The 22,470-nt window shown below is 50.0% G+C and overlaps 1 protein-coding gene across 2 annotated transcripts in view; it reads left to right on the top strand.

Annotated features, from left to right (window-relative positions):
- Plxna4 (plexin A4) overlaps positions 1–22,470 on the top strand; it is a 452,981-nt gene that overhangs the window by 397,269 nt on the left and 33,242 nt on the right. For both annotated transcript variants that reach the window (XM_075953914.1, XM_075953915.1), the window contains exons 18-25: positions 370–609; positions 1,112–1,258; positions 1,852–2,086; positions 5,915–6,057; positions 13,283–13,551; positions 16,578–16,644; positions 17,462–17,608; positions 20,814–20,973. In XM_075953914.1, the coding sequence (XP_075810029.1) occupies positions 370–609; positions 1,112–1,258; positions 1,852–2,086; positions 5,915–6,057; positions 13,283–13,551; positions 16,578–16,644; positions 17,462–17,608; positions 20,814–20,973 (1,408 nt within the window). The remainder of the gene's footprint in view (positions 1–369; positions 610–1,111; positions 1,259–1,851; positions 2,087–5,914; positions 6,058–13,282; positions 13,552–16,577; positions 16,645–17,461; positions 17,609–20,813; positions 20,974–22,470) is intronic.

The raw sequence follows: 22,470 nt of genomic DNA, 5'->3' as shown, positions 1-22,470 counted from the left end.
TGGCAGGGCCTTGCCTACATACAATGACTCATGGAGGCATGGGACATCTCCACATCCTGGGTTGGTGGGATAAGGGAGTTGGCATGACCATATTTTTAGCTTTTGGGGCTGTAGGCCTGAAAGACCAATCACTTCCACAGTTCACTGGGTTTTGTTCTCACCCTACCAATTTTTACCCAGTTTAGAAAATACCTAGTCACTGCCATATTCACTCTGGGCAACGTCAGAGATAGGAGACAGCTTCAGGGTGGGATCTGTGAGCAGCCAACAGTGTGACCTGGTGCTCTCCTCCCCAGTAGCATATAAAACCCCATGTAGTACCAATGGCACCCAGGAGGTATTTCTCATGGTCCCCTCTGACTCCTACAGATCTGTGAGGTCCTCAATGCTACTGAGATGACCTGCCAGGCTCCAGCCCTTGCCCTGGGTCCTAACCACCAGTCAGATCTCACTGAGAGGCCTGAAGAATTTGGTTTCATCCTAGACAATGTCCAGTCTCTGCTAATTCTCAACAAGACCAACTTCACCTACTATCCTAACCCTGTGTTTGAGGCTTTCAGTCCCTCAGGAATCCTGGAGCTCAAGCCTGGCACCCCCATCATCCTAAAGGTATTCCAAATATGTTTTCATAGCACTTTAATTATCAATTACTGATTTCTTACTGGGAGAAAGACTGGATATTTAATATATAATCTGTTGTCTGCTGTTGTCACAAAACACTTGATGCTGGGTACTTATAAAGGAAAAAACAGCCAACTTGCTCATTGTTCTGGAAAATGGAAGACCAGTAATAGTCTCGGATCTCATGAAGACCTTCTATCAGGAGCACATACATGTAACAAGGGAACCAGGAGGGACCTTTAAGATGTGGGAAGTCATGGTCTTCCATTAAGTCCCACATCTTTAAAGCCCCATTATCTCTTACAGTATAGGGGACCAAATTCCTAACACAGAACATCTAACACATGTACCAATTCTTAGGACTTCTCACTGATGACGGCCTCTTTCCCAGTTCATCCATAAGATGGCATAATGGTTAGGAAGCCATGGAAGTCACCAGCAGCTAAGGTCCTGACTCAGGTTGAAAATGGGGGCTTTCCTGTCTGCTTAGGGCAAGAACCTGATCCCACCAGTGGCGGGAGGCAATGTGAAGCTGAACTATACCGTGCTAGTTGGGGAGAAGCCGTGCACCGTGACAGTGTCCGATGTTCAGCTGCTCTGCGAGTCTCCCAACCTCATCGGCAGGCACAAAGTGATGGTGAGGCCACTGAGATCCCATTGTGTGCGGATGGGGCTTGAGGGATGCTGGGTGGGAGTGGCTCGGCTGTAGCTAGGCTACCGGAGACTTCTGCCCACTGTCAGCTTCCCTCCCAGCTCACCCAGACCATTCCCAGGTGCCTGTCCCACTAGCCAGCTTCTCGGGTCACTCCCTCTGTCCTGGCTGGTACAACAAGGGCAAATCATTAAACAGAGTCATGTTCTGTCTGTTAGGACCAAGAAGGATCCTGTTAAGACAAGGATCGTATTGGTGTACGGTGGTCCATGATGCCATTTCTGTGTCTTAGTTCTCAACCTGAAGGCAGGACAAGTCTCAGGGAAGCCAGCTGTTGGTGTTATATCACTGTGTTTGCACTGCAGTAGTGAGCTGTTCCCTTATGATGACTGTGTCCTCCTGAGAGATGGGCACACTTTCTAGCGGAAGGGTGGTCTCTGATGTCCATGCTCTCTCTTCTATTTTTCTGATGGGGTGTGTGTATGGGGGGCTTCTCACTGACAATCACGTTTCCCTTCTGACTTAGAACTCTTCCCCAGTCTGCCTTGCTACCACCCCTCTGTTCTCTGTGTCCGCAGGCACGGGTGGGTGGCATGGAGTATTCCCCTGGGATGGTGTACATTGCCCCGGACAGCCCGCTCAGCCTGCCCGCCATCATCAGCATCGCAGTGGCTGGGGGTCTCCTCATCATCTTCATCGTGGCAGTCCTCATCGCCTACAAACGCAAGTCCCGAGAAAGCGACCTCACGCTGAAGCGACTACAGATGCAGATGGACAACCTTGAGTCCCGTGTGGCCCTGGAGTGCAAAGAAGGTACGAAGTGTCCAGGTGCTGGTGCCTGGTGTGGAGTCTGTGTGTGCACGCATGTATACTTGTCACATACAAACAAGCAAGCAGGCTGGGCAGCGTTAGAGGTTATGTATGCATGTAAACATATGTAAGACTATGTATGTATGTATATACACATATGTGCCTCTTTACAACACCAATAAGCCTGGGCAGCATTTGACAGTGCTGAAGGTTATATACATGTGTGTAAGTTCATTAGCCAGCTGGTGGAACTGCAGTGAGTGGTAGTTATGTGTGTAAAAATACACATGTGTTCATGTCTTTCATTTACAGGCCAGCTAGCTAGATATAGCAGGCAGGGATGGAGGTTGTGTGTATACATGTATGTATTTGTGTGAGTCAGGGTGTGTGTGTGTGGCTACCTATGTGTGTGCCTCCCATTCACAGGCCAGCAAGCTGGGCTGCACTGGGTGACCTCACAGGCTGGGTATTCGAGCTGCAGAACCTTTCTGCCAGTCTGAGCATAGCCTGGGTTCCAAACCCAAAACACCATCTAGCAATCTACCTCTGGTTTTCTCCCCACTCCATCCAGATATGCTGCTGAGATCATCTATACACAAAGAACACTGTCCAGATTCAGAACTCTGGTAGCAGGGGATGGGAGTTGCCAGTCTCCTCCAGGGAGGACCTGGGGTTGTCTCCACATGATACATGCAAGCAATCCCGTTAGAAGAAGTTTTCTTCTATCAGCAGGAAGGGAATTCTGTGGGGTTGATCTGTGATTTCAAAGGAAGAGTGTTTCACAGCTCATATTTGAAAAATGTACCCGAGCCACCATGAAGGGAGATCAGCGGTGTCAAACCCAATAAGGCAGCTTAGCTCGCAGACTCATAGAACCCCGGGACATCCTTCTGTAAGCCCGTTCTGTGAGGAAGGAACTGAACTGTCTCTCAGTGGGTTGTATATACCCAGTGTTAATCCAGCCCTGTACCTGGGCTCCAGCATCATACAGGTTTCCGCTGGTGAAGCTCCGCCTCTTTTGATGGGGACAAGGATCCAATGCATCTCTGCATCCTTCAGCTGTCATCCCGACATCTGCCTTGTGGGACTGTTAATTACTGCCTTTTATTATATTTACACTGCTTAATTTTTTTCTCTGCAATGTACTCTTCCCTCTAATTAGGTGTAGTGATTAGAATCTCTTTTATGTGTGGCAGGCGTGAGGCTTTGAATGTTGGAGGCGCCGGGTGACTTAAAGGAAACTGCAGACCCATCAAACCTGACTCCCTCCTTTTCCTCCTGGACAGTGAAGCAGCCCAATCAGAAGGAGGCAGCTGAAGGGAGTGGGGGGTGGGGGTGCCAAGCTCCTCTAGATGCTCCTTGGGAAAGAAAGGCTCAGCGGGCAGAAAACCTCTGGAGTCCCAATGGGACCATGGCTTCTGGCTGGGGACCCTTATGATACTGGGAGGAAGGAGGCATCTTACTGCAAAGGAGTTGAGCATGGGGGCACTTTCCAGGATGCCAAGGCGACTTCTGTGTGTTTATGAGGCAGCTTGGGCTCAGGGCAAGGGTTTGTGTGGAGATTTCACTGTCAGCCAGGAAGCTACCCACACCTACACTAGAATACGCCAGCGTAGCCCTGAGCTTTGGTTATATTGGCATACATGTGTGCAAGCACACATTTCCATTCTGATTCCTCACTGACATGCTTGCACACCCTTATATAAGTTAAAACAGGCAGACACTCAAACATGTGCACCCCACTCCTCCCCACTTACACACACACACACACACAGATATGTGTTCTTTACTCTGGTTATGCACAAGTGTGTTGGTCAGTTTAGAACACTGATCGAATGACCCAACCAAACCAACTTAAAGGAGGGCTTCTTTTCTCATGGTTTCGGAAGGTTCATCCATCATAGATAGGCGGAGCATGGTAGAGCGCTAAACTGACAGCTGACAGGAAGCAAAGCAGAGCAGAAACAGAAAGGGACCCAGGCAATACACAGTCCCGAGAACAGCCCCACACTCCAGTGATCCCAGGCCTCACCTTCCATAAATCGATGCCTTCCCAACAGCAACATCATATTATGAATCCATCAAAGGATGAGTCAATCCATCAATAATTACTATCTCACTGTCTCTGAAAATGCCCTTACAGACACACCCAGAGATAAGCCTCACTAATCTCCTAGGTACTTCTCAGTCCACTCAAGCTAGCAATTAAGATGAACCGTCAATACATGTTTGTTAGGCTGTGGCGACGGTGCATGCCACAGAGGTCTCCTGGCCCCCTTTAGGAACACACAGTTGCTCGCATGCATTGGAGTGCGTTCAGAAGCATTTGGGCTTCTGCCTCTTGCATCACTGCTTGACAAGAACCCCAGCATCCACGTAACAGAATGGGGAGCAAGGCCATGGAAAGGGAGCACCAGAAAAGGCTGCGATCTGCTAATGTCCAGCTGAGCCCCCATCCTTACCAGGGCTCTCCTGGCATCGAGACTCATGGAAACCCACAGACCTCACGTCAGTTTGCCATAGCCACCAAAAGGGACAATGCAGGACCCCGTGTGCAGTTCAGGGTACTTGTGTCATGCTTATATGTCACCATGTACCATTAGGTAATGGGCTTGCTCTTTGATGTCCCTAGAGCCCTTAGAGCTTGTGTGTCCCTTCTGAACCCACCAACTACCCTTTCCCCCTAGTCTTAAGTTTATATAAATGAAAATAAACATTGGTTAGGCAACAATCACAACTTGTTCTTTGTCAGCGTGTGCCAATGCAATCTGCTCATGTGTGTGCATGTATGTTTATACATGCATGTATGCAGATGTGGGGGGGCATGCATGAAGGAGAACGCCATCCTTTAGCAGGACTGACAGCTGCAGCTCTTAGGTAGCAGAGGATGGCCTCAGGGGGCATTGTGCCAGGATGGAGTATGCCAGTGTTGGCTCTGGGCTGTACTGCACGCCAGATTTTCCTTGCGGCCAGCTGGGGCCTTGTGACTGTATCCATCTGGAGGTCTAAGCTGCCCTCACAGACAATTATAACCCACCAGATAGCATTGCATTGGTGCAGGAAGGTCAAAGGTAAGCCTTCATATCCATGCAGAAGATATAAGTTAGAGTGGCCGGACCTCTGCCCAAGCCTTGGTTTCTGAGAATTACATGATCTAGAATTGGATGTTCAAACTTTTTTTTTATTGTTCTTGGCTTTGCTAAGAAAACTCAATTCAAAGTGCAGCACTAAGCATAGGCTAATCTCTCTGTCCTGTCCCCTCTGTCCTCCTGCCTTTTTATATTTCCCTTCCCGACAGACGTTGCAAACCTTTTGATCCCTATAGCATTATGTCTGAGGGTAGCTTTCCATCCCTTTGCTATTTGAAAGACTTGAGGCTCCAGACAAGCTTTCTCCCACACTGATGCCATCTAGCCCTGTCATTCTTGCCTGCACAGGTCCCTAGATAACACCCCCAGGAACCAGGGTGATGGTTGTGAGCATTCTTAGAGAGGTAACTCTCAGGCTGGCCCTCATCCACTGGCCCTAGCATCTCACAAAATTCTCAGCTGTTTTTCTTCAGGCTCTGCCCACCTTGTTTTTTAAACCAGGGTCTGTCACTGGCCTGGAGTTCTCCCTGTCACTACCCTGGGGTAGCCTAGCTGGCTAGGGAGTACCAGGATCCTCCTGACTCCATGGCCTGAACGCTAGGCTTACAGGTGTGTACTACCATGCCCGGGAATTTTTTTTTTTTGAGATAAGGCTCAAAGCCAGGTCTTCATATTTGCAAGGCAAGCGTGTTACCTAGTGAGCTGTCACCACAGGCCCCTCATGGGCTTCTCATTGTGCCAGCTTTTGCAGAGCTGCAGACAGATATCCATGAGCTCACCAGTGACCTGGACGGAGCTGGGATTCCCTTCCTGGACTACAGGACCTACACGATGCGGGTGCTGTTCCCAGGGATTGAAGACCATCCTGTGCTACGGGACCTGGAGGTAAGAATCAGTGCTCCCCCTCTTCCCCGCCGTTGGTGTCGTGGCAGGAAGCGCAGCATCCTGATTCAGAAGTGAGAAAACTGAGATCAGGAAGACAGCACGCCTTGCCTATGGTCCCCAAGCCAGTTTCTTGGTAAGATGGAGTCAAAACAGAGCACAGGTTTTAGTGAAGCTTTGGGGTCTTAGGTGCTCATAAAGCCCTTACAGGATTGAATGAATAGAGAGAACCTTCTTCCAAGAGAAATTATACATGTGTGTCTTAGATATTTTTCTATTGAGTGGTGAGACACCCTGACCAAGGTGACTTACAGAAGAAAGAGTTTATTGGAGCTCACGGTTTCAGAAGGTGAGTGAGTCCATGAACATCACGATGAGAAGCATGGCCGCAAACAGGCAGGCATGGTGCGAAGCGTTAGCTGAGAGCCTACATCTTTAGGCAACAATCATAAAACAGAGAGATCTAACTGAAAATGGCACAGGCTTTTGAAACCTCTAAACCCACCCACACCAGCACACCTCCCTCAACGGGGCCATATTTTGTGAACAGTGCCACCACCTGGGGACCAAGCATTTACATGTAGGAGCCTATGTGAGCCGTTCTCATTCAAACCAATCCAGTGTAGACACAACCAAATATTATGTCAGATAAGCAGGGAGAGTTCATGGACTTAGGTTTAGTAAACCACGGTATAAAGGGTTTTGCTAATTAATCGGTAATCAATATGTGTATGAGGGATTTTACCGTTTGACGCTTCCATTGGGAAAGACAAGCAATACATGAGGAAGGGAGGTGGAAGTGGGAATGATAAAAATCCTACTGTTGTACTGCTATCTTTTGAAAACGTTATCCCATCTGCTGTCTAGCATGCTATCTCACTTATGCATATAGTTATATTACACTCTATTCTGAAAGGGCTTTAGAACGGCTTATCAAGATAAATAGCAGGGGAAAGTGAAGAATGATGAATGAGGAAAACAGGGGGAAATAGGAATCCTGAGGGATGACCATCAGACGCTGTGAGCCCTTAAAATCCTTACTCAGTTTCAAGTAGTTTTTATGCATTCAGCCATCTACATTCCCAGGACAAGAAGATTAAACCCATTTTAAAGGTGTGCAAAGTAAGAGGGCAGAGAAGCCCAGGGAGTGACTAGTGCACACAGTTGCTGGGGGCTGAGCCAGAAGCAGAGTCAAGGCTGCCAGACTCCATGTGTCTTCCGGCTGTGAGCCTGTGTGCCGTACCTCTGGATGTCTTTCGGCTCTGCTTGCCTATTAGGAGGAAGCAGAATCGACAGATGAAGCAACCACGGAAAGTAAGATGCAAGCCCGTGTGTGCACACAATTGTCCACACAGTGAGAACAGACCCTGTGCTCAGTGTCGTCGATACTGACGCTGGAGGAAGTGTCCGCATGGGGTCTCTTTAGTTGCAGCAGGCTGTGCACCATGGCAACACCTGCTGCTCATTCACAGCCATGCTTACAGCACCGTGTTTCTCCATGGTTGTCTATTGGATGATGCAGAACATGTATGCATGCAAGTGTGCATGCATTCACACGCACACATGCATGTGTGTTTGTATATGTAATTTTCTAATGAGAAAATGAGTGTTTCTGTCTTAGAGATAATCTCCTTGCCCCTCCGACCTATAGACTCTACTAAGCACTTTCAGAGACTATGGGCAATGGCCCCACCTTCTCTCTGACCGTGAGCCTCTAGTCTCTGTCAATATATGTGTGAGTGTGTGTGTTTATACTTGTGCCATATGTTTATGCACAAAGATACTAGGAATCTCAGGACACCCACTCCATCCATTGCCTTCTTTGGACTCTTCATCTTTGCTCCTCCCCCTTCTATTTTTCTTGTCTTTCATCTTTCCTCGGCCTCACTTTAATTTGCACCCAGATTCCAGACTTCTCAGAACATAAAAGAGCTCATGAGTTTCTAGCCCAGAGAAGAAGTTGGGGCGGGAGGGGGATAAGCAGATAGGTCACTGTCTGTGTGTGTGCGTTGCTGGTGTAGAGACTATGTGCTTCGCCGTCATGATTTGAGGTGGGGACCCTGGCATAGCGTATCAGTGCCGGAAACATCTGAGTGAAAGAATGTCTGTCTGTCTGTCTGTCTGTCTGTCTGTCTGTCTGTCTGTCTGCCTGTCTGTACCAGAGAGGACACAGCAATCCTAGCAAGGGTGGTAATAGCCTGTCTGTGGACATCAGAAGAAATAACCTAAGACTTCAACCAGACTGGGTATATAGTTATTTTCTTCATTTCACTAGTTCAAAATCCCATCTACATGAGCATATAACTTTTGAATGGGGTTTTCGAAGCCCATGTCAAAATTGGACCCAGAAATTAGCTCTACCATGCTTACACTATGGGGTTTGTGGGCCTTATGTGGTCTTATTGGACTAATATTTGTTCGTTTCCAACTTGTCCTTGCTATGGAACGTTCTTCCTTGGTGTTCTGGGTGTGGAGATACCCCATTTATGAAAGCCGTGTTTCCCTGCCATTTCATCCTCATGGCCACATGGCCACAGCAGAAGGTATAAAGGGAGCCTTTTTCTTGCTTCGCTAGGTCACTAGATCACATGGGGCAATGGAGGCACTCGAGGAAGAGACTTTCACATGCCAGTCCTTTAAAAACACAAAGAACTACCAGCCACTCATTCCCAGTTTCGACCCATCACTGGCTCCGAAATTCTAACCTATTGGGTTACAATTAAAATTTACTATCCAGTTTTATAGGCGCAGAATTCAACTAAAGTGCAGAACCATCTGGGTAATAAAGAGTATTTGGTTTCAGAGTGACTTTGGCCAGGGGTGGGGAGGGGCGGCAGAGTGTGAGAGTGGTGGTTCTGGGTACCCTTTCCCAAGATGCTTCACTTCCATCTCCACTCTCTATCAGACGGGGAGGAAATGTCCACCTCCAGCTCCAGGACAGAGAGGGATGCATGTTAGACATCTAGAAACTCCTGGCAAACAGAGACCAGAAAACAGCAGTCCAGGACATGCAGAGACAGATAGTAAAACCACTGCTGATTCTCTGCACAGGCTGCGTGCCACGTACTCCACACACATTATCTCATTTAGTGTTCGTAAAACATTATGACACAGGCCCTCATATTCCCATTTTATAGATGAGGCAGTAGACTCTGGAGAGGTTGGAGTTCGCTTCCACACACAGTTCCAATGCCCTCTGATTCCAGAACCCAGGCTGCTGACAGTGGTATCAAGACAATTTGCAAGAGGCTAGCCAAAACTGTCCTGCCATGAACCCCAGGTGCTTGCTGGCCACGGGCATAGGAATTTTTTAAGGTGCAAGAGAAGCCCACACTGTAGGTTCAGAGGGTGGAGTGCCATGGAGCTGGCACAGTGTCCTCTCCATATGCTGCACTGCCAAACCTGCTCGTGACTACCTCTTCCTCTGACGGCCTCTCTCTCAGGACAGCCTGAGCAGCTGGGTGGGTGGCTGTGCCTGGGAAAGCTGCAGGGAGAAGTTTGTGTTAGCTTTGAGATAGCCCTTGAATCCAGGAGTGGGATAGATGTGGTGATAGGTGGGGAGACTGGGTTGGAAAATCCAGCACTGCCCTTTAACAGTAGGGTGGCCTGCGACAAGTGTGGTAATTTCTCTAAGACGCTGAGAAGATCACAACCGTCCTGTCTAAGACTGTTAAGGATGCACACAATATGTGCAAGGCACACAGTGCCCAGGAAACAGTAGTATCTGCCATAGTTAGTTCAAGTAGCAGAGGAGTCACGCTGAGGAGGGCTGGAAGGAGAGGATGCAAAGCATGACCACGGGTGTGAGGGGCCAATCACACTTTTAGGGGAAAAGTCAGGAGGAAGCAGGCAGGTGGTAAATGAATGCTTGAGCTGTGGCAGAGGGAGGCTACCATGGATCCGCTGCCAGTACTGCATCTGTCCACCAAGGGTCAGGGAACCAAAGGAGCTGGGTATAAGGTAAATCAAAGCTGGGCCCTCTTGTGACAATGAGGGACTCAGGAGGGTGGGGCTATGATGAGGGACAAGATGAGTTGCCAGGTTGTCCTAGCTGATACCTACTGTACACTCTTGGATCTGTCCTCCCTTCTCCATCTGAGAACTGGCTTTCCAAGTGCTGCGGTCAGAGGATGACACGGGACTGGTTCTAGGAGCACACAGGCTTCCTCTGAGATTCCAGAACCATCAGAATGACCTGCTGCCAGAAAAGCTCGCTTAAGACCCCCTTCTATGCAGAGTAGATGGAGGCCCAGTGTGCCCTCTGCAGAGGAGCTGGGGACTGGGAACTTGCTTTTAGCTGACATCAGCCTGAATCCAGAACACAGGGGCTTCTGAGTTGAGGGGAGAATGACTATTTCTTCCACCTTCTGTGACCTAGAGCCAACAGGCGATCTCTGTCTGCCTCTGTCAGCCCTTTCTAGTTGAAACCCCGGGAGTACGGCAGGATAAAATAGCCGCCCTTTGTGACTCCACTGTGGGTGGCACTCAGCACAACAGGCTTCTCACAAGTTGTCTGTACCATGCAATGTCCCATGGATATGGTAGGACACAGTCCTGACAGCTTGGGTCATGGCCTAGCTTGGAGGCTTCTGTCTTGGGATCCTGAGGAAGCTCCTGTCCTCATGCTGTTCCAGAGGTCCTAACACAGCCCGCACCCTAGAGTGTTCTGTGGATTAAACAGGCCAATATATCAGAAAGAGTCCAAAGGAGACTTGGCAGAGAGAAAGGTCCGTATGCATATTAGCTCTTTCAACAACATACTTTTCTGGTGAAGAAATTAACAGCTAGTGAGTGACGGTGACAGAATTTAGCCCAAGCCTGACTAACTTTGAAACAATGTTCTTTGACATACATGGCAGTCCTGCAGTCCTTCTCAAAGACCTGAGGGGTTGGGACATAGCCCTTAAGAATCTCCCTTGGCATCTCTGTCCCTCTGCCTCACAATACATTCAGGTGATGCACTCAAGGAGACAAGCCCTGCTCAGTGTTCCAAGAAGTTACCTATGAGGGCCAGGCCTGTGGCTGCATTCCCAAGAGTTCATTGGTTTTCTCAAAAGCAAACATGCAAAGCAATATGCATATATCCCTGCTCAGGACAGTGACTGACAGGTCCTCAAGAGAGCCCACCTGTCCCATCCATTGAGTGGCTGTTCAGATCAAGAGGCATTACCAGGTCTCTAGGCATCCTGTGTGCCCTTCCAGCTGCCCAAGCAAACAACCTCACTATTACTGTTATCTTTCCTGTCCAAAATCAGAGTTTGAATGGTGCTGTGTGAGGAGTGAGCCAATCTAGCGCCCGTCTAGCCCACTCTAGTGCCCGTCTAGCCCACTCTAGCGCCCGTCTAGACCACTCTAGCGCCCGTCTAGACCACTCTAGCGCCCGTCTAGCCCACTCTAGCGCCCGTCTAGCCCACTCCAGCGCCCGTCTAGTCCACTCCAGCGCCCATCTAGCCCACTCCAGCGCCCGTCTAGCCCACTCTAGCGCCCGTCTAGCCCACTCTAGCGCCCGTCTAGCCCACTCTAGCGCCCGTCTAGCCCACTCTAGCGCCCGTCTAGCCCACCCTAGTGCCCGTCTAGCCCACTCTAGTGCCCATCTAGCTCACCCTAGTGCCCATCTAGCCCACTCTAGCGCCCGTCTAGCCCACTCTAGTGCCCGTCTAGCCCACTCTAGTGCCCGTCTAGCCCACTCTAGTGCCCGTCTAGACCACTCTAGTGCCCGTCTAGACCACTCTAGTGCCTGTCTAGCCCACTCTAGTCTAGTGCCTGTCTAGCCCACTCTAGCGTCCGTCTAGACCACTCTAGCGCCCATCTAGACCACTCTAGCGCCCATCTAGCCCACTCTAGCACCCGTCTAGCCCACTCTAGCACCCGTCTAGCCCACTCTAATGTCCATCTAGCCCACTCTAGCGCCTGTCTAGCCCACTCTAGTGTCTGTCCTCTTCATTCAGTGTGTTCACAGCACTGGCCACTTCGCTATGGTGAGGAGTGGAACATTTCCATCTCGGGGCTATGGAGCATCCATCCCTTCCCTTGCTGCTGGGTATCTTGGAGACACCAGCCTGAGGTTCTTCTGAACAGGGCTACTGTGCCCCTTCCTGGACATCTTAGGGACTGCCCTTCATGCTTAGCTAGGCAGCCAACAAATCTCTCTTAAGATGATTGTACCCTCCTGGGTATTTCCCAACCCCCCTATCCTGCAGGGAAGAAGGTAGAGTCACCTTCCTTCTCCTGGGTAGAGAACACAAGGGTGCTCCATTCAAGGCCTGCCTCTCCTATTCCTAAAGTAGGTAAGTTGAGGTCCCTAAGAGATAAACAAACTTGCACAAGCTTACAGAGTGTGGTAGTTTGGATGGAATTGGCCCCCATAAGCTTATAGGGAGTGGCACTATTAGGTGTGATTTTGTAGGTGTGGTCTTGTTGGAGGAAGTGTGTCACTGTGTGGGTGGGCTTTGAGGTCTCCTTTGCTCAAGCTTCTTTTAGTGTGACCATTTCCTATTACCTGTGAGATTAAGATATGGCTCCCTCTCCAATCTCAGCTCCTTCTCCAGCAGTATGTCTAACTACATGCTGCCATACCCTGCCATGATGATAATGGGCTAAATCTCTGAAACTGTAAGGCACCCAATTAAATGTTTTCCTTTAGAATGGTTGCCACGGTCATGGTGTCTCTTCACAGCGAGTAAAGCCCTAACTGACACACAGAGTGTGGTGGTGTCAGAGTCCTGGGAAAATTCAGTCATCTTGATTGTTTGATCACAGGACCTCTGGGAATGGAGAAGGAAGGGGTGGGTGTTAGCTTAACCGGGAGCCCAGGCCTGGTAATCCCTGAAACAGAACACAAACCACAGCAGTTCTGGCCTTTCAGGGCTCCAGAGAGTTAGGAGGTGATCAGGAGCACAGGCCCTTTGTTGACTCTGCATCACCATCAGGGAAGTGCTAAGGTTGTAGAGTCTCCTCAAGTGGGTTCAAATCTCATTGCTACTTCTTGGGAACTGTGGTTAATTCTCCTAGTATTAGTGGCTGAGTCTCAAGACTGTAACTACCTCCCCACTTTGTGTGCTGTGATGGAGGTTAAAAAGATACTAAGCCCCATGCCTGACACCTGAGAAGGACTTGGTAGTGTTAGCCAGATCAACTGTGTTTAGACTAAGGGGAACAGGAGCCTATTCTGTGAAGCAGTAAATGGGGCACCCTAAAGCTCATGTGAGGACCCCACATCCCCCCACAGGTCCCAGGCTACCGGCAGGAGCGTGTGGAGAAAGGCCTGAAGCTCTTCGCCCAGCTCATCAACAACAAGGTGTTCCTCTTATCTTTCATCCGCACTCTTGAGTCTCAGCGCAGCTTCTCCATGCGTGACCGAGGGAACGTGGCCTCTCTCATCATGACGGTCCTTCAGAGCAAGCTAGAGTATGCCACCGATGTGCTGAAGCAGCTCTTGGCTGACCTCATTGATAAGAACCTGGAGAGCAAGAACCATCCCAAGTTGCTGCTCAGGAGGTAAGAGAGGCCTAAGGTGGCCAGCAGAGGTCAGAGTACCCCTACCCCAGCCCAAGCCTTAGGTATGAATCCTGGAGCCCTCTTTGTACCAGGTAGGCTTCAGAGGGATCAACTATGCTTCCTATAGGTAAAACACTGACCTGCAGGCGGCTAGTCACACCCATTACCTGCATGCCTACAGACCAGCTCACCACACATCTGTTTCCCTGATACCCCACCCTTCTGCTCCTGAATTACGTAGTTCTGTATCAGAGATCAGTTAGGCCATGACCTGACCTCATTTAGGCCAGGACTAGAAGTAGAAACAGACCTCAGACTCTTGATGGACCAGCAGCAAGAACAGCATACAAGACTATAGAAATGAAGTTCTTGGGCCACTCCCAGACCTGATGGGGATCTACAGGTTAACAGTGAACTAAGCAGCTTGAATGGGTGTTACCATTTGAAAAACAGGAAGTGAAAGTCTTTGGGGAACAACTGACTCAGTGCAGCCCGGCAAGCAGGTCCTGACCCCTGCTATAGGCTCTGGATTCTCTGCTGGACAAAGTAAGATGGTATTAGGTTTCTCATCACTGTGGCCAAACACCCAAAGCAAGCAAATTAAAGTAGGAAAAGTTTCTTGTGGCTCACGGTTTGAGGAGGTAGAGTCCATCATGGTGAGGAAGGAAATAGTGACTTTGTGGCCACCCTCCAGCAATGCTTCACCTCTTAAAGGTTCCATGACCCCCAAAATAGTGTCGCTACCAGCTTTGGAGATCCAACATTTAAACACATGAACCTGTGGAAAGCATCTCATTTGAGCCATAACATTTGCTCCCTCCCTTCCTCCTCTTTCCCTCCTCTCTCCCTCCCTCCCTCCTCTCTCCCTCCCTCATTCTTCCCTCCCTCCCCCCTTCTTCCCTTCCTCCCTCTCTCCCTTCCTTTTTCTTTTGTTTTTTTGAGGCAGGGTTTCTCTGAGTAGCCCTGACTGACCTGCAACTCACATTGTAGACCAGGCTGGCCTGGAACTTAGAGATCTGCCTGCCTCTGCCTCCCAAGTGCTGGGATTAAGGACATGCACCACCACTGCAGGGCAGGTGTGTTTCTAAACCCACAAGGCCAGACAAGCGTCAGCCATTCCTACCCTGTGATTTGGCTTGGTTAGAAAACACAGGACTCCTATTCTATGTGGGCATCCATTTGAAGGGTACCCATTTCTCTTCTCAGCTGTTATTCCAATAATAATAGCCCTGGTACAGCTACAGTTAGAAAACACCGTGGAAACCACCACATTCAGCTCTCTGGCCAGACCACTCCATCCTGTCTTCCTGACCTTTGCCCCTGTGGTCTCTGGGTCAGACTCCAGGACTCAATACTGCTTCCCTGTCTGGCAGATAGATATACTTAGCTTTCCAAATAGTTTGTTTTAGACTTGGGGGGGTGCACATTTGCCTGCCCAGCTGCAAAAGACTATGGTGCCAAGGAGAATCCCACAGCTCTGCAAACGGCAAGGTAGATAATTTTGATTTTTGTTTTGCTTTCACCATGTAGCCACCCACTGGCATAATTCTAGGGTTGCCGCCGCCTGCCAGCAACTCCCACTGACAATTTCCTGGCATGGTCTCATGATCTCGCTCTGGGTCTCTCTCCTCTTCTTGTTTTCTTCTTGTGCTCCCCGGATGCTCGTGCACTTTCCCTCCCCCACTTCCTTCTGTTCTTCTTGCCACTGGCTCCCCACAATAGTCTTCCTCTTTCTCTTTCCTGTTTCTCTTCCCTGCATACCAGCAGCTGCCCAAACACCTGGAGGTTTCAGTTATCAGTATTTTCTAGCAACTATGTATTTAAGTTCACCAAGATCTGTCTAGACGGGCTAGTTTGTCCCTGGCATTGACTATACTCTCAACACAAGTTTCCATCCTTGAATGTGTGCGGTTCAAATCAGCAACACTTTGACAGCATCTTCTTCTTCTTCCCTCCCTCCCTCCTTCCTTTCCCCATCCCTCTTTCCCTCCCCTTCCCTTCCCCTTTCCTATTTCCCTCCTTCTTCCTCCCTCTCCCCTCCCTCCCTTCTTCCCTCCCTCACATCTTCTTTTGCTTTTTTGAGGCAGAGTTTCTCTGAGTAGCCCTGCCTGACCTGCAACTCACATTGTAGACCAGGCTGACCTGGAACTAAAGACACTCCTGCCTTGGCCTCCCAAGTGCTGGGATTAAGGACATGCACCACCACTGCTGGGCAGCATCTTTTTTCACATAAGGAAAGAATAAGCAGGCTTCAGTCATGACATGAAAGTTGGCGGTTATACTCAAAAAAGTATTCTCTGCCAGTGCAGAAGCATTCCTTAGAAGTACTCAGCAGCCTTTGAGATACGACAATGTTAGCTTATCTGTGGACAGGCTATGGTCACCCTCTGTGTGGCTGTTAATGCTCTGAGTCTAGATAAGGTAACAGGCTCCAAAGGGAATATCTTGTCTCTCTACTGTATCGCCTTTCTATGCCACTTTCCTTCCTATACCCTGCCCAATTAATAGCCCCCAGCCTTTTGTTTTGATTTTCTTCCTTTCTTTCCCAATAGGAATGCATTGGTCTCTCCCCAAGTTCTCCTAAGGCTGTACTATCCAACAGGTCTTCAGCTACATGTAATGACTCAAATCTAAATTCACTAGATAAGTGGGCAGACTTTAGCTCCTCAGACACACTGGCCACATTTCAACTATTCTGTAGCCACATGTGACCCATAGCAACTGGACAACTTATGTGAAGGCCATTGCCATTGCTGTGAAGAAGTGAGATGGGAAAGCACCTCTGTAGACAAGGAAAACCTTCACACAGCACATGCAGGCCCAGCAGCCAGGCTCCAGATTTTCAGAAAAAGCTCGTTCTCAGCCCTGGGGGCATGGCACGCCATAAGACTCTCCTGTACATTAGGTCACCAGACACTGTATTCAGCAAGATGGTGGCAGGTTCTTCCCCCACTCTACCTAGCCCATGGCCTCTGACCAGCTACTTCTTGTCTTCTTTCCCCTTTTCCCTTGGTGATGGATGCCAGGACGGAGTCAGTGGCTGAGAAGATGCTGACCAATTGGTTCACCTTCCTCCTCTACAAGTTCCTCAAGGTAGGATGTGATGAGCACACATTTCCAATCCTACTAAAGTTCTTCCTCTCCTGGATGTAAGCCTTTTACCTCCTCAGCCTGCCACACTCGACTCTATAACCCCTATATGTCTATTCTTATGGAGCCCGACATACCCAACCCACAAGAAATGTAGTTCTTTGTTGTCGGGAAACTGAACTCAAGAAAGACCCAAGTGAGAGGGTTCCATTTGGTCCTCAGCTAAATTCCCATTTTCAGCTGAACACAGGTCACCTGTGAGTTCCCCATTTCCTCTCCCCTCCCAAGCTTCTCTTTGCCCCCAGTATCAGACTTATGGACGCTGATGAAGGGTCCCAGGGCAGGCACGAAGTCATGCTGCTGCAGATAAACTGAGGGTGGGCCAGGGAGGCTGAGGAGTCATCAACTCAGAGAACCAACCTCTGCCTCCTGATTGGTTCACAAAGAAAGCAGGATGGGGTGGGGCGGGAGAAGGAGCAGAGAGGATAGTAAAGAAGGAGGGAGGGAGGGAGGGAGGAAGGAAGGAAGGAAGGAAGGAAGGAAGAAAGAAAGAAAGAAAGAAAGAAAGAAAGAAAGAAAGAAAGAAAAGAAAGGAAAAAAGGAAGTAAGGAAGGGAGGGCAGGTTCTGAACAGGTGGCAGGAAATTACAGAATCACCTGGGCCCACAGGGCAGGAACCCATGCAAATCTGAAGAGCGTAGAAGAGGAGATGGGAAAAGTGAGCCAAGAAACAATCAGGACCAGGACAGCAAGGACAGTAGGGTGAGCCCTGCATACCTTGGATCCCTGAATTCTAATACTGGGATTCTTCTCTCACGCAGGAGTGTGCTGGGGAGCCCCTCTTCTCCCTGTTCTGTGCCATCAAGCAGCAGATGGAGAAGGGCCCTATCGACGCCATCACAGGAGAGGCCCGCTACTCCCTGAGCGAGGACAAGCTCATCCGGCAGCAGATCGAATACAAAACCCTGGTAAGCCCTCTGGCTGCTCCCGTAGGTCAGCTTTGGCACTTGGGCAGCCCTTTCCTGAAGAAGAAATGGCGAAAATGCTGAACAAATCACCTTTCCAGCTTTGTCGGTTGTAGGGCTCAGGCAGATGCCTGCTGTGTGCCCACCTCTGCTCCCTGTGGCCCATGCACCAGGGTGCCCAGAGGCTCAGCTGCATCTCAGAGACTCCTCAGCCAATGCATGGGCATGGCTCCAGACAGGTGCTGTACCGAGTAGTCAGGATCGAGTGGGGATGAGGTTGGAGGCCAGGCTGGGAGGAACAGGTGCTCACACAGACACGTTCAGATCCTATGGCCAGGTAGGAAGATGGTCCCCCTCAGAAAAAAGCGATTTCTGCTCACTGGGAGGCTGTCCTGATTCTCCCATCCCCATCTTTCCAAGGGCCCTTGGGAATCCCAATAGACTGACTTGCTGAGAACCTGAAGACGTGGCCTGTGAGTGAGGCTTCTGCTCCCTCTCAGTTCCCAGCTCACAGAAGAAAGTCACAGACTGCAATTAAAATGGAGAAGGAACACACCCTTCCAAAAACAGAGGCATGAATGGATTTCTTAGTGAGAGAGGAATACCTTTAAATGTCTCCCGTCCCACCCGCCTCCATCCCCGTGCAACACAATGAGTTATGATCACAATCATGCTCCAGTCCTAAATTGCAGCAGCCTTTATTTCCACTGCCTGAAAGATGGTGCCCAGCTGGTGGCAGGTGACAGACTTAGAGAGAATGGGAAGAAATCATTAAGTTGGGAACATCTGAAGATAGTCCAGGAAAGGAAGGGAGAGAAATGGGCGATTATCTCGCCTGGATGTGGCAGGGCTGCGGGGAAGGATGCTCCTACCTGTGAAGGGGACGCTCCACCCAGTGGTGATGCAGGAAGATGGTCCTGCACCAGGACAGACAGAGCAGCAGAGACTCTTGCTGAGCAGCTCGAATATAAAGGTGGGAAGGGTGGGGACATGCAGCAACTGGAGGAGCCCCGGGAACTCTGGCTTTGCTGTTCGTGGCCTGGTCCCGATGAAAGTTGAGTTAGCACAGCCATGGGAGATCTCCAGGATTTACACTGCAATACCAGGGAGCCTGCTGGAGTGCTAGACACTCACATGGTTACCTGCCAGGGAGCTTCCTAGAAGACTCGATGCTTGCCAGGTTACCTTCTTGAATGCTAGATATCCGGGAACTTGGTAGGGTGTATAAGATGCATACCGAGTCACCTGCCAGAGTATGAGATGTGTGTCCCCTGGGAGCCCACGAGCTGTCTAGGTCCCCCCACCCCACCCCAGGAGCCTATTTGAACATTGCATCCCTTCCCAGGAACCTGAGAGAATGCTAAATGTTCCCTGGGAGTCCTCCAGATGGCTAGAGCCTCCCTGGGAACCTGCCGAGAAAGCACCTGGTGCATGGGTCTGAAGCACTTAAGAGCCAGGAGTAGAAGACATTTTTCTGAACCTGGGACCCTGTCTTCTGTGAGCCACTGCTTCCACCTGGGAAGATCAGTGCCTGCCCTGACATGCTTTGGGAGATCACCCTTCAGCATCAGTCTCTGCTTCATGGTCCTTCTGGGGAAAGAGTCTGGACAAGGTTCTGTTGCTGCCTAGGGGAGGTGGAACTGCCCATCACTGGCCTGGCAATAGGACAGGACAGTACGGTGGCCAGAGCAGGAGGGAGGGGTATGGGAGGTTCTGAGAAGGAGCGGGGAGTGGCTGGGAGAAGGCCTTCATAGGCATTCAGCTCAGAGGCCTGGCCTCCCTTATTTTATTTTCAGTGCAGGACATTCTGAAGGTGAGAGTTTGATTTTTATAGATTTAGGGCCCCCCTTCTTTCCCTTCTTAATGGAATAAGCATGTTCTGCGTTTGTGCCCCTAGCAGTCCAGCTGCTAATGAGAGGCAGGAATGAGGGCCAGGGTTCTGATTACCACCACATGGAGCAGGCGGAGGGCTGGAGTCTGGTTCTGTGAGCCAGATGGGGCTATTGGGAAATAGTTACTGGGAGGGGCATGGGGTGTTGAAGTTCTGAGAAGGAGAGGGACATGGAACACTCAGGCTCCAGGGACAAAAGGCTAGCTGGGAGCCCAGAGAAGCAAGACATCTGGCCTCAAGTCCCCAAATACCCAGGGCTCTCTGCCTGGCTCTTATATATCCCTCACCATTCCCATACCTCATACCCGGCTTCCTGTTCCACTGAAGTCCACCCAGGGAACCCCAAAGTATCAGCAATACAAAAAGAACACACTATAAGGATGGCCAATGGAACGCTTTGAACTTCTCAAAGGAAGCCAACAGCTGGTGAAGCCGTTTCAATTTTCCCACCTCTTTCTGAAATGAGAACTAGAGGCCGTGCGCACTAGCAGCAGCCTCCTCGCCTGACCAGGGCTTCAGGGTCACAGCCAGCGAGGCCTCTTGGGGGGCCTGAAGCTGTAGTTTTTAAAGGGCACCTTTTTATACTTAAAGAATACATTAAGTTTCTAATAGATCCAGCAGCCCCCAATCAACCTGAAATGCTTCCCAAAACCAAAGCTATTAAATCTTTTTAAACAGGAGCCGGTTTCTCATTAGTACTGAGCATGTGTGTGAGCATATGTATGTATGTATGTGTGTGTGTGAGAGAGAGAGAGAGAGAGAGAGAAAGACAGAGAGAGAGACAGAGAGACAGAGACACAGAGAGAGAGACAGAGAGAGACATACGCACATACACACACACACACACACACACAGAGAGAGAGAGAGAGAGAGAGAGAGAGAGAGAGAGAGAGAGAGAGAGCTGCGATTGTGTATTGGAGGAATAAGGCAAACAGTGATAACATGAAGTGGACTTTGAAGTGATGTCTCGGTGTGCTAATGGAGTGTCCCCTAGCATACGGGTATACAAGTGAGGAACTGCATATGTGTGCATATCTGTCCTGTAATAGATGTTCTCCCTACCATCACTTCCATCACTGTTCCCCTTAGGCAATCAGAGCATCCATGCTAATAGGAAGTTCAGGGGACAGCTTATACTCCTGCAGTGATGTTGAAGACATGGTGCCATCCTGCCTTTCTGCACAGGATGGAGTTGCCCTGACCCCGCCATAGTCCATCATGGAGAGGAGCCATCCACGAAGGATCCCAGGGTGATGCTGAGATCGGGGAGTCTTTCCCACTGTCCTCACCTGTGTGACCTCTTCCTGCCACCCTCAGGTCCTGAGCTGTGTCAGTCCAGATAACGCTAACAGCCCAGAGGTCCCTGTGAAGATCCTCAACTGTGACACCATCACCCAGGTCAAGGAAAAGATCCTGGATGCCATCTTCAAGAATGTACCATGCTCCCACCGGCCCAAGGCTGCAGACATGGACCTGGGTAAGAGGGCTGCTTCTCAGGGCTATCCCTGTGGCTGATCTTGGTCACTTCGTGCCTTCTCGGGTCAGCAGTAAGCAGAGCTGGGCTTCAGGGAACAGAGAAGGACCAGTGGGTGGAGGGAGGGAGGAAGGCTGAGTTTGCCTTTATAATCTGCTTGGAATAGGTGGGGGAAGGTTCATGAGTCTCAAACAGAAGAGGGGACCAAGGTCACTAGGCACACTGTTGGCAAGCCTTCCTGGCAGGGAGTGCCTCTGTGGTCCTTTGAGTTGTTGAGGTCTGGGACTGCAGGTGTCATACCCAAATGACGGCCTGTGAAGGCAAAGTCTGCTCTTCGCAGCCCCTGGGGCCAAGTTCTCGACACTGCCTTTGTTCCCTCCAGGCTCTCCCTCCCCTCTGTGCTGGGCCTATAATTTCTGCTGAATACTCACAGCTCGAGGGATCTGGGTCAGCCATGGAGGATGGAGAAAGAGAATAGAGGAAAATGAGATGTGACGGCCCACTGTGGAGGAGGGTGACACTGTATTTGAATGTTCCGTGAAGAGATGGCATCGCCTGTACAAACAAGGGCATTCCACCCCGGGTCATTTGTACTTTGCCAGAGTGCTCTGCAGAATGTCATACTGCGGTGTCCTCTGGAGGAGGCTCTGAAGAGACTAGGATGGAAAAGGGCAATTCTAGCATTGTTGTGGTACCTGCATGCAAAGCCTGATGTCCCTAGGACCTTGCTGTATGATCTCGTCAAAAGTACTTAGACTATCTGTGCCTTCTTTTTCCGCCTATGAGGTAGAGATAATTACAGCAACTACTTCATAGTAAGAGTTCAGTGGGAGTGATACATTGAAGTTTTTACGTGGCATGTCTGGACCACAGGAGGCGGGGGGGGGGGATGCTTGCTGCTAAGGACACTGGCTGTGACTGTTTGTGGATCCTGGAGGGTATGAGGATGGTGTTGAGTCCTGGAAACCAATATGGGGGGTAGGAAGACCCCCCAAAGCCCTGAGCACACATCTGGGCTCTAAGCTAAGGTGAATAAGACAGATGGGCATCTATGATTTTGCTCAAATCCAGGGTAATGTTTCAGCCTCCCCACCCTAACTGCCACCTCCCCCAGATTCTGACGCCTAAAGATCCTGAAAATCAGGAACTTCAGTTAGCTCCTTGAATGTCTCAGATCCCCTCTCAACCCTGTCTTCTCCCACTAGGCTTAAGACTAGATGTGTGCAGGACCCTGTGCCCCTTCTTGGGAGGGGTCTCTAAGTGTCTTGTTCTTAGGACTGGAGGAGTCTGTGTGCCAGTACTCCCTGTGGTAACTCTATACCCAGGTACCCGAGCAGACTGCCTCTCCCACGTCGGTGCTCTTGAACTCGCCCTCAGAGGAATCACACTACCCTGTAGCAGAACGGTTACAGCAGAAACTCAAAGCTACTGTCAATTCAGGGCTCACAATCTCACCAGCGTGAACCCGAGATACCTCCCACGGGAGATGGTATCCTGCTG

The sequence above is a fragment of the Microtus pennsylvanicus genome, chromosome 19 (assembly GCF_037038515.1).
Source record: "Microtus pennsylvanicus isolate mMicPen1 chromosome 19, mMicPen1.hap1, whole genome shotgun sequence".
NCBI classification, from domain to species: Eukaryota; Metazoa; Chordata; class Mammalia; order Rodentia; family Cricetidae; genus Microtus; species Microtus pennsylvanicus.
Note: the sequence above shows the minus strand (reverse complement) of the source record. Positions and strands in the feature narration are given on the sequence as shown.